Source organism: Schistocerca nitens, chromosome 8 (assembly GCF_023898315.1).
Source record: "Schistocerca nitens isolate TAMUIC-IGC-003100 chromosome 8, iqSchNite1.1, whole genome shotgun sequence".
Taxonomy (NCBI): Eukaryota; Metazoa; Arthropoda; class Insecta; order Orthoptera; family Acrididae; genus Schistocerca; species Schistocerca nitens.
Genome location: NC_064621.1, coordinates 244,097,036 through 244,108,967, shown reverse-complemented (window position 1 = coordinate 244,108,967; position 11,932 = coordinate 244,097,036). Strand labels below are relative to the sequence as shown.

The 11,932-nt window shown below is 36.1% G+C and overlaps 1 protein-coding gene across 1 annotated transcript in view; it reads right to left on the bottom strand.

Moving 5' to 3' along the window:
- Positions 1-3,610: 3,610 nt before the first annotated feature.
- The window catches only part of LOC126199501 (sodium channel protein para-like), a 416,386-nt gene continuing 408,064 nt past the window's right edge, over positions 3,611-11,932 (bottom strand). The window contains exon 24 of the mRNA XM_049936424.1: positions 3,611-4,239. Coding sequence (XP_049792381.1) covers positions 3,640-4,239 — 600 coding nt within the window. The 3' untranslated portion in view covers positions 3,611-3,639. The remainder of the gene's footprint in view (positions 4,240-11,932) is intronic.

Genomic DNA, 11,932 nt, shown 5'->3' with positions numbered 1-11,932 from the left:
TGAGTTTTGTGGCAAATTGTAGATGTACTCTTGATCTTGTGGAGTGAAAATAGACAACCCTCATTTTACAATTGTCCATAGGGCTATAATATTCCTCAAATCTTTTTTAAAAAGAAATTTTGTCTTTAGCTGAAAGATAAAATTTCTGTAATGTTCTATGCCAAATAATTTCACAGATAACTGATGCTAATCATGATACAAATGTTAGCTTCAAGATTTTTAATAGTCGTTGTTTTTAACTTGCATGTATTGTTAGCATCATTACTTTTGACATATTAACATACAATAAAGCACAGTTTTATTGTATGCTTATATATCTCTACATAATTTATGGTTAGTTCACAAAATTTTGCATTCGTAAATAAATTTGAAATAGATTAGTTTGCTCTCTGCATATTTTCTTATTGTATGTTGTTGTATAAAAACAATCAAAACTGATAAATTTCTTATTTCAATGCAATTTTAAAGTTACTCTCCACTTCATTATTAAAAAATACTTATGAAGACTTTGCCATGATAAGACCTGTGGAGAGATGTCCTTGCGAACATCAGTAACAAGTTTGCCTAATTGAAACTATGCTTCAACACTGTGACTGCAGTGTTCACTAAGTTACATTCTACAATGCCATGTTTGTATAAGTGTGTGTGTGTGTGTGTGTGTGTGTGTGCGTGTGTGTGTGTGTGTGTGTGTGTGTGAAAATAAATTCTGCCTTCATCCTGTATAAAATATATGAAGCGGAATCTTAAGACAGTAATTACTAGCTTCTCTCATCACCTTATTTAACATAATATTAACAGAAGATTTTTTCAACATTAAAATAAAACTGTAGCATGTGACATCTAACTATGGACAGAGGGGCTTGATTAGTGATTGTGCTGAGAAGCTATAGACTTACTCTGTATCACATAACCTGCCTGGCAAAAGCAAATAACCTTCTGCTAGTTATAATAATAGCTAAGTATTAACAACAATGCTCAGATTATTCAAATGTGTTTCTCTGTCACTCATAAGATTATGCTACAAAGCACTTCCTTGAATGAGAAGATCTTTTATTTTCTCAAAATATATTCAACTTATAAAAAATGAGGCATCACAAGTGTTATTAGCATTCTAAAGGCTCATTTTCTGTGTGCTTGTTATGGTTATTTTGCATACAAAAGCAATGATGAACATAGGTTTCTTACATTTTGAAATATTTTGAGCAACAACTGTTTTTAAAGCCTGTTATTACACAATATTCCTTCCAGCAAATCGGCTTTGTGGTGTTCTCCCTTTGTCTCTCCCTACAAATCATGCTTACATACAAGCATCTGCAGCTACAGGCAAAATACACACACACACACACACAAACACACTCACACACATACGCACATTAAAATGTTATCTCTCATTCACTCTCTCTCTCCACCACAGCACACGCACACATGACTTATGTGCACATGGAGACACACACACACACACACACACACATACTAGTAGTGATGGGGAAGAGGCAGGCAGAAATGTTTACAACTTGGTTCAGTATCCACTCACACGGCAACGAACTTCCAAAGAACCAATACTACACACACATAAAGGATGTGACATATTTCTCCAATGATGTTTCAGTGCAGATATGATTCCTTGGAATTTCTGGCAATGTGTAACATTTTTTGCTATTTACTTTTAGTCAAACTGTGTGTTAAAAAAATATTTAACAATATGAATAACATTTTATGGACATTAATTTGCACTAATATGACTAACTTCAACAAATGACACACTTATCAGCCATGAATTTACAAAGCTCTAGGAAAGACTGAAGCTTTTTAGACAGGTGTCAGAGGTTAAGTTTTATGTTAATACACTGAGAGCAGTGACAACAAATATATAGTTTGCTTCAAATTCAAAGTTAAACAACATCTGAATTAACGAGATTATTTAAATATAATAAAATACTCTTAAAATTAACCACTTGTATGAGTTAATAAATTTCTGTAACAAAATGTAGAGATGAATGTATAACTTTATTTCATATCTTTGTATATAAAACAAATTTTATTAATTAAGAAATGTTATCACATTTGTATAACCATTCTCTGGATTCTGAATCCAAATTTACTGCAACTTATAACATGTACTGTTATCCTTATTTTTTTGTTTATAAGGGTGGAAGAACTATATATTTTTGAACCATTGGTTGTAAAAAGTAGAACCAAATAATACGAACACCTTAAACAAAGAAGGAATTTGTACATAATAACAACATTTTGCTATGCAGTTGTGGTAAAATTATATAGATGGGAGCTGTTTGAGGATGTGCAGGCAGATGGTTTCTGCACAGACATGGGGAAGTATCTGTCACATGAAGATCCCACATACCTGCAAAACCACACTATAGCGTCATTTGTAACCTAGTTTAAAGTCAATGCTACAAAAATTACAAAATATGAAATTTTGCCATAAAATAATAAAAACTGATTAGATTCTGACTTTGATTTAAACAATTTTATTTCATGAGTTTTAACAATGCAATGATATCTTTGTGTTGCCATTCCTGGGAAGCTGAATTTAAGTAGTAATCATTTATGGGCACTGTCATCAAATCTAAGTAGATATATAAAAAGAGTCTCAGGAAAATCAAATTTTTGTTATTGCATTTTGTATTTCAAATGTTTAAACAACTGCATCAAGAAAATGCAACTGTTACACTAAGAGATTTTAATATGGGATTTTTCTGATGACCTCAATTAAAAATATTCTGTAGAAAAGAAAAGAACACTCATACACACATTGCTTAGCACAATAAGAGTTCTAAATTCATCACAGTTTTATACAACACAAAAGACGAATTGCTCAACGTACAAAAACTGGGACGTAATCTGTATAGAACCCTACTTCACATCTGCTTGTGCTTTTCTCATTTGTGCAAATTAAATGGCGGCATCTGATGGGTGATAAATTATGTGAAATGCCATTTATTTTTAGAGTATTTATTGTGCAACAAGTTTAGAACTCTTATGTCAAACATTTCCGAAATTTTCCCCAAAGATAACGGAATGGAGAGAATCACAGTTCGACACTTTGGAACAAAAATATCTATGCTTTCATACGCGAGACGTATTCAAAATACCTTTGTGGATTCTGAAAGGAAGAATAGTGTATAAAAATAACAATCGAAAACACGGAACAGTTAGCACAAGAAGAAAACAGATACTAACAACAACCACAGCTTACATGCTCTTCTCACCCTTAAAAAAACATGTTACAAGCAATTCATGCCGACTTCCTCTCTACAACTACACCGCCCGACACACCATGCGTTTCGGCGGTACTGTGAGAGGAAACTAAAACGACCTTTACAAAAATAACCAACATGTCGACATGTTCACGTGTTCGAAAGCTTGAATTTTACAAACAGATATATAACGTGGCACTGGCAATATGGAGGATGAATAAAAACTGTTTCCGCAAACGAAGCACACACGCGTCAAGTTCAGCCCATTTTAAAACTGTGAGAAGCTGGCGGCCCCTCCCGTGGCACGGCCGACCCCACTGTAGACGCCGGGGAGGCGGGGCGTCCGCGTGGGGGCGGCGGCGGCGGGCGGCGGAGGCGACGGCGGGGGCAGGGGCGGGGGCGGGGGGAGGGGCGGCCGTGCTCACACGTCCGTTGACCGCGACGTCACGCTGGGCGAGCGCGAATGGATGACGACACGGTGGCCGTTCTTGGTGACGAAGCCGTCGCTCTCGACAAGCACGGCTGTCTGTCGACGATCGTCGCTACCATCTGCGTCGATGTCGCCATCGCAGGGCACGACGTCTGACTCATCACTGGGCCCACCGAGCCGCTGCTGTTTGTGCTTCCGCCATGCATTCTGGATGAGGCGCGCACAGTACTCTTCTCGCTGACGCCACAATGTTGATGAAACATGCTCGTAACCTGGCTGTCCCACTTTAACCTCTACCAGCTCTGCAGTCTCATCAATTGGGTTCCCTTTCCGCGCAAAGAAGTCCTTTGTGAGTGCGTCCAAAATATCCACGCAGTACATTAGGTCCCCTTTGCAGATTGGTATGTCCATTGACACTATCTTGTACTTATTTGGCTTGTGGATCTGCAATGGTGGCTCCAGCACATCAAAGAGATCAGATAACTGATCATAACGGATATACTGTGTACCATTGGGGTCAAATTGCTGCCATATTTCATAGTACATGTCATAGTCATCATCTGTGAGGCCTTCCTGGACGTCTTCTGTTGCCTGAAAAACATTGAATATCTTATTAGCTGTAGCTCAATTTTCTCTCATGACAGCAGTCACAAAACTAACGAAATCATACATAATTTATTACAAACACATAAAAATGAATATGGCTGCCATCTTTCAACTATGATTAAAATAAAAATAAAAAATAAGAGTTTTGAATGAGCATGTACATGGACTAGTACAGTGAGAACAGAAACTATAGCTACAAATTCAGAAGTTGCCATCTCACAGGAAAATGAATAAAATTTTTCATTTCAACTTACATCCATAAATATGTACATGTTTGGTGATAGATAACAACACAGTTAATCAAAAATTGCAGAATGACTTTGGAGTACAAGTAGTCAAGTGTTGCTACCTAATGGTCCAATGTCCATGACTGGGCCAACGCAAGATGAAATTAATCTACACTCAAGGAAACTGACATGGTGGAGAGACCACACAGATCTACTGAGAATGTTATTGCTCCAGTGTATTCCAACCAAATACCAAAACTTTTGCTATTATTTTTAGATCTTTGTGTGAGACAGAGTTCTGTGATGGCAGAGCAAACTAAGTAAAATTCAAAAATTTGAAGCAAGCACTTCTTCACAGTTAAACCTCAGCCTGCTCTAGAAATGAATACTAAATCCTCATGTTCTTACAATTCATCATACTCCCTCCAGAACCAATCTGCAGTGAATTGCACAGCAATTGAGAGGATAACAGCACGGCCATCTATTATATAAAATATAAATATATAGATATAACTTGCTATGAATATTTTTGTTTCTTTCTTTAGGAGTATTATTATGAAATTTATTTATTTAGTTACATTTTTTCCTTTAAATAAAAATTTTTGACACTGATTTTTCAACTGCCTTTGTAAAATGTGAACTTTCACAGCCACCTGTTTCAGGTCGTTATGCTATGAACGAAAGAATTTCTTGGAGAAAGTGAACATTGCATCCCCAGTTGAGGAAAGACAACTTCAAGGGGGTTGTAGCTTTTATGAAGGTCCAATGCACACACTGGCTCACAACTGACTGTGTACAGCCACATGTTTAAAAACTCAAGCCCAACTGGTCATTGTTGAAACTGTTGTTTGCCAGTCCTACTGCCCTACAGTCGAAGACTATCATGTATCTTTTTTATCGATGGAGTCCACTTCCCATTCAGTTTTACACCTTTATCTGTACAATTAAGATTATGGCAATAATGAAAGCACCACTGCGTTATGCAGTGCAACACATCATTACCTAGGGTTCTGGGGAGTCCCAACATTTGCAGTAAGCATGAATTGGAGCATCCTTGGTATTCTTCCAAATTCAAGTTCAAAAAGAAATTATTTGCAGGCACCTTGAATGTAAACTCATAAATAAAAATTGGTAAACAGAAAGAACTTGAAATTCTCTTTGATAAGCATGAAATACAAAGCAGTACAAGAAACCACTTTTTGGATAAAAATGTTACAAAAGCAAAAAACCACAGAATCTTTAAGAGCAAACCAGCAATAAAAATTATAACAGGCATGCCAATACTTGGTACCACCTTATACATTCATAAAAATTTTGTAGGTAACGTTACAGGATTCAAATCCAGTTCGGAAAGACAGTCTCTCTCTCATTGTGAAATGCAAAAAGAAACAATATACTTTGTTAATTGCCATGCTCCAATTACTGATTACAATAAGAAAAAACCAAGTAAAGTAGAATCATTCTGGGAACTTTTGGAAGACAAAATATCAAAAATTCCAAACTCAAATGTTGTGATACTACTCGGGGATTTTAAAACACAAATAGGGAGGGAAAAAACTTTTCGAAAAATAGTAGTAGAACATCCAGCCCCTAAAAGGAATGAATAGAAGTGGCACACAACTAATTAATCTTTGTAAAAAATTTCACTTGAAGTTAATGTCAGCCTCCTTCAAAAAATTGCCAAGAAAATCAAAAACGTGGATATCTCCAAATAAAACACTAGGAGAGTTCCAATTACATAATGTGCTATTTCTGAAGGCAATATTAAAGAATTCATGAATGTAAAAGTAACAAGAATCAGGGGATTTGCAATTTCTGATTACTAAATATTACCTGCCTAAAATTAAACTGAAACTTCTCCCTAGTAAAAACCAAAAAAGACAGCAAAAATTGATTAAATAAAACACAGAGAGGCTCAACATCATAAAAGAGGCAAAAAATCATTTTCAAGAAGAAATTAAAAGATAGCTAAATCAAGGGAATGGGAAGACTTACCCAATTAAATCAAAAGGACAGCAAAGAATGTATTTGGATCAACAAAAATGAAGAAGAAAGTCTGGTGGGATGAAACCTGTGAAAGAACAGTTGCAGAAAGAACAAAACAGTGGAAAATTTGGAAATATTCTCGAAAGATTGAGAACCGTGATGAATTGAAAATGCAAAGGAAAGAAACAGAAAGAATAATAAAAAGTGCTAAATGATCTTTTGAGAAGTCACAACTTCCAGAGATACAAAACAGCTTTGTTAAAAATAACTCCCGGAATTTCTACCAGGTGTTTAAAAATCATCTAAAGGACTATCAAGCTACAAGTATCCGCTTCAGAGTTGAAAATGTTAAAATAAGCCTAAGCATTACCCAGAACTGCGAAATACTCAGAAAGTACTCTTAACAACTCTTGAACTGTGAAGAACCGAACTGTAAGCTGGAATTTCCAGATCTTCACAAAAATACAGTAGATCCACCACCTACAGCTCAAGAAATTAAAAAAGCAATAAGTATCCTGAAAAACAATAAGCCCAGAGGAGAAGACTGTACTACAGCTGAACTCATAAAATAATCTCAACCAAAAATTATAACTAACCTTCAGATCATGTTTGAAGAAATGTTGGAAACGGAGAAGACTCCAAAAGATTGGAAAGTGGCATTTATCCATCCTTTGCACAAGAAAGGTGATAAATATGACATAACTACAGAGGTATATCTCTGCTGCCTGTGGGTTTTATAACAATAACATTACTCAACAAGTTAGAAGCAACACTTGATAGTCATTTGGGAGAATATCACAGTGGCTTTAGAAAGGGTAGAGCTTGCTCAGAACAGATTTTTGAATTTGAAGCCCATAATACGTCACCGTCTTACAAACTCTAAAGACATGGTTGTAAAATTCATACATTTTAAAGAGGCATTTGATTCGGTTGATAGGGTAACACTAGATAAAGTGGTCCGAGAATTTGGCATTAAATCTAAACTAGCAAACCTTATTCATGAAACGCTAACAGACACCAAATCAAAAGTATAGTTTTGGGGTTAAATATCTAAGGCATTCAAATTAAAAACAGGTGTAAGACAAGATGATGGCCTGTTTCTGCTGCTCTTCATCTGTGTCCTAGAGAAAATAATAAGAGAACGGAAACAAAAACTAAAAGAACATGAGCTATTAACAATAAGAGTATGACAAGAACAAAGGTATTGAAATTCACTGTGTAGCATTTGTGGATGACTTTGCCATTCTTAGGAAAACCTAACAAATGCAAAAATACAAATCGTTATCTGGACAAAAAAAAGTTTAAGAATTTCTGTAGAAACACAGAATTTATGAAAAACATAACAAATGATCCGAAAATCCTAGTAACAGATTTGGGGCAGATGCAGAGGTTTAATAGATATAAATATTTGGGAGAAATGGCTCAAGAAAATGGCTTAGAATAATTGACTGTTGAAGAGAAACTATGTAAAATGGAGAGAGCAAATGGTATAACCAGGAACATTTACAATAAAAGGTTTCCATCCAAAAATTTGAAAATATAGCACTACAACACAGTAGTAAAACAAGAATGTCTTTATTCAAGTGAATGTTTAGCACTGAATTACAAATTACTCAAACTTGAAATCCTAGAAAGAAGAATCATGAAAATGGTATGGAAATTAAGGAATATTGAAAAAGTATATTTCAACATAGAAAATATAAATGAAATACAATGGAAAAGGCAACTGCTATTTTTTGGATGTTTATACAGAACAAACAGCAATACATTAACCAAACGGATTTTTAAAATGTCTTTGGGATAAGCAAAGAACAACAGCCTGGATTCAAAAAGTTAGGAAATGTTTGGAAATAAACAACATAAGTGAAAAAATGCAACAGAAAGAGAGACTTTTAAGAAGAAAGTTTTAAAAAGTTCCAAGGCACGAGGGAGAAGAAGACAGACTCACAATGGTCTGAGGAGAGAAAAAGGATATGTGTTGAGAAAATGATAGAATATTGGAGGAAGAAGAAAGAACAAAAAAGGAGGGAGCATTGAAATTGGCACATGGTCCTTAGATGACACAAACGGAAAAAGAAAAAGGAGAAGAAGAAAATTCCTGGATGGAGAAATGTGTAAAATCATTATTGGCTTTCTTTTATTTTACAGTTAAAATTATTGTTGTTTTTAATAATCTGAACTGCCTCTCTGTATAAAGTATTGTAGAATCTGCTCATGGAAGCTAGAGCCTGACTTTTATCAAATAGGATGTTATCATCTCCTGGGTGCAAAGTGTGTTCTGTAACAGTAGATTCATCTATTTCTCCCCATGTGCAGTTGCCCCCCCCCCCCCAGGTTCTTCTAAATGTTTCTCTGTCAATCTTTTTGTACTCATTTAAACATTTCCACAAATACACAGTATCCTGTAAATTCCTAATTTTTCCAATAGTTTGTGAGGACCCTTGACCCACCTTAAGTACTTTTTGGAGGGGGAGGGGGGGGGGGGTTATAAATTACAGTGACATTCTGTTCCTTGAAGGAAAAGCAAGGATTTACAAAATGGTATGTAGTTATTTCCATACACTGGTACTGCAAAAAGAATGTGGAATAATGATTAGGAGAAAAGAAGGACAATTGTACAAGGGAAGAAACAGAAGAAAGCTGTGTTAGGGAACAAATTTTGTAGCCCCAAGAGACCATCAAATTTGATTTGATAAGTCTAAGGTCCTGGCTACCACAAGAAGATATTACAATAGGACATACGCTGATTATTTAACAACAGTAACTTTAATTGGAAAGAGAAGCATGTGAGACTGAATAGTATCTGGTTTCTGGTCCTGAAATGGTGTGTACCAGTCTTCCACCAAGGGTGACAGCAATACTGGATGACAGCAACCAATAATAGTCAACTACACTCAGAGTTTTGAAAATATATGACATAATGCCTCTGCACGTAAGTCAGTAGTGAGCCAGGTCACATTTTTGGACCTTCATAGTAGTTGCAGCCCTCCTTGAAGTTGTTCTCAGCAGATAGGGAGGAACAATCAGTTTTCTTCATGTAATTCTTTCATTCACAGCATAATAGTCTAGAATATTTTAATAAAAGTCAACTGCCTGTATTTCTTAATCTTGAGAAACAAAGCCATATTGACACAACACCCTAAAATAGTATGTACAGGTTTAACAAAAACTTCATTTCCCAAATGGCACCAGAAAAATAGATCAACACAGCAAGACAATACACTGCAATAGGACAGAAGTGGACATGGAGAAGCAATATGGTAAGATATGTACAAAATAGTCAGACAACTAAAAAACAAATATTCAAATGATAGGGATAATCCGCAATAATAATTGATAAAATGCTTAGCTGTGATAGTTAAACCAGTTATGCATCTAATCAATTGTAACATTAAAGGGGGCACCTTCCACAGAACACTAAAACACAGCACACACAAAAAAGGATCAAATCTGGAAGTCCCTAATTACAGTCTGATGTAACTGATTCCCTCATGCAGTATTATTTTCGACTCAGTTATACAGACTCATCTTAATGTTTTCTTCATAAGAAGCTTTCTACTTGCAGAAATTCCACATCATTTTAGTAAAGGTCACAGTACTTTTTCACTGACACTGTTAAAATTTACCAGCCTGGTAAAGAAACTGTGATGCAATAGTAACTTCATAGAGTGGTACAGACATGACTGGTGACTACCATTCTGTGGCTTTCAGGGAAACTGGCATCTTTATTTTCCTCACCATTCCAGGTATGTCAAGGGATAGGCTTGTTACTATACTATCTGTATGTTAATTTGTGTTTTTTGGTGACGAAAGAGTGATGTTTTGACTGGCTGAGTAGATCATGTATCCTATGTTCTGATTTTGTACTGTGACTGGTTGGCAGAAGCAAATCAAGCAGCTGCCATCTCAATTTAAATGCTTTCAAACATGTTGTATTTGGTGGTTTGTATATTTATAGTTATGTACTACAAAAATATTCAGATCGAATGTCACACCCCATTAAATGTCTGTCCAAAACAAACAGTTAAATTATGATTTGTTGTGTTCAAGTGACTATGGTATATACAACTGTTACTGTAAATTGTTCTTCTCATGGGGCTCTTCATTTTTAAATTTGTGTATTTTCTTAAATTATTTAATGAGAATATCATATTTCAATTGATGACTTATGTAATTAAAAGTTGCATGTCGAGGTTTTGCTTTTGAACATTAGTTCTAACGTAGTGTCTATGTGACCTCTGTGAACACAAGCCAGCTAGCTACTGTTCTTCTATGTTGCTTCAGGTAGCCACTGGTCTTACATGTTGCTTGAACTTTTCTGGTCCAAGATGTTCAGTTTCCTGGCTATGAAGATTTATACTTGTCACAGAGAAATGGGGGTTTGTGTAACATCTCATTATCTGGCATGTATGTGTGCTTTTCTGTGGCTACTGTCTGTGGATGGGTTGGTTGGTTGGTTTGGAGAGTAAAGGGGCCAAACTACAGGGTCATCAGTCCCTTTGTCTGTGATAGTGTCAGCTTTTGGGGGAAGGAGGCTTTCTTCAGCTTGGAGCTGATGAGGTAGTTTTTCCCTAACACTCAGAAATGAATAGTTGCAGTAGCATTAGAATCTGGTTCATGGTGAAATGATTTCCCCACCCCTTTGCAGAGAGCTTGTAGTAGTGGGGACAGTGAGCAGCAACTTACAGATGGGCTGTAAGTTGGATTCTGATTGGCTGGAAGAGCTAAATTTTAAATAAATTCATGGAGTGGCTTGGAGCTTGTGAAATTGAAAGAGTTGGCCAGCAGCCCTCGTAGAGTGTCAAAGTTGAGTGCCCTCTGGGGCAGTGGTCACAATTTTTGTTGTGTGTTTCTGAAGGTGATCCTTTGTGATCAACCAAGTTAAGAAGTGCAATGGAGAAGACTGAGAGCATGTGAAATTTGTTCCAGGGAAGAGGCAAGGAATTCTGCTTAGGCACTTTCCTGTTTTCCTTGGCAAGTGTTGCAAATTAGTGAGCATGGACTTGTTTCATAAAAGTAGACATCAGAGCAGAGCATGGAGCCATTAACTAGATGGTGTTGTAATGGAGCCATAAGTGGATGGAGGTAGTGTTGGATAAAAGTGTTGTACTTGCTAGTGTTAATTCATGCCAGTAATTTTCATGTATTTACATGCAACGCTGACAGTGATATTTTTGTGTAATCCTTGCCTTACTGTAGTGCAGTTTTGCTGTCATGTTGATTATCAAAGAGGGTTAATTGTAGCCAGTTGGAGGTGATGTCTAGAACTGTTAGTGATGAACATATTACTGTCGAGTAGTCAGATCTCAGAACATTCCCTGAAAATGTTTAGATGGCTGCAGAGCTTTTAATTGTTGATTCAGATTTGTGAGATGTTAAACCCCGTCTTGTGGGTCAACCCTTATTTAAAGAGATTTTAAACATGTGTCAATGTAAATCATTAACCCAAGTCCACTAATACATTT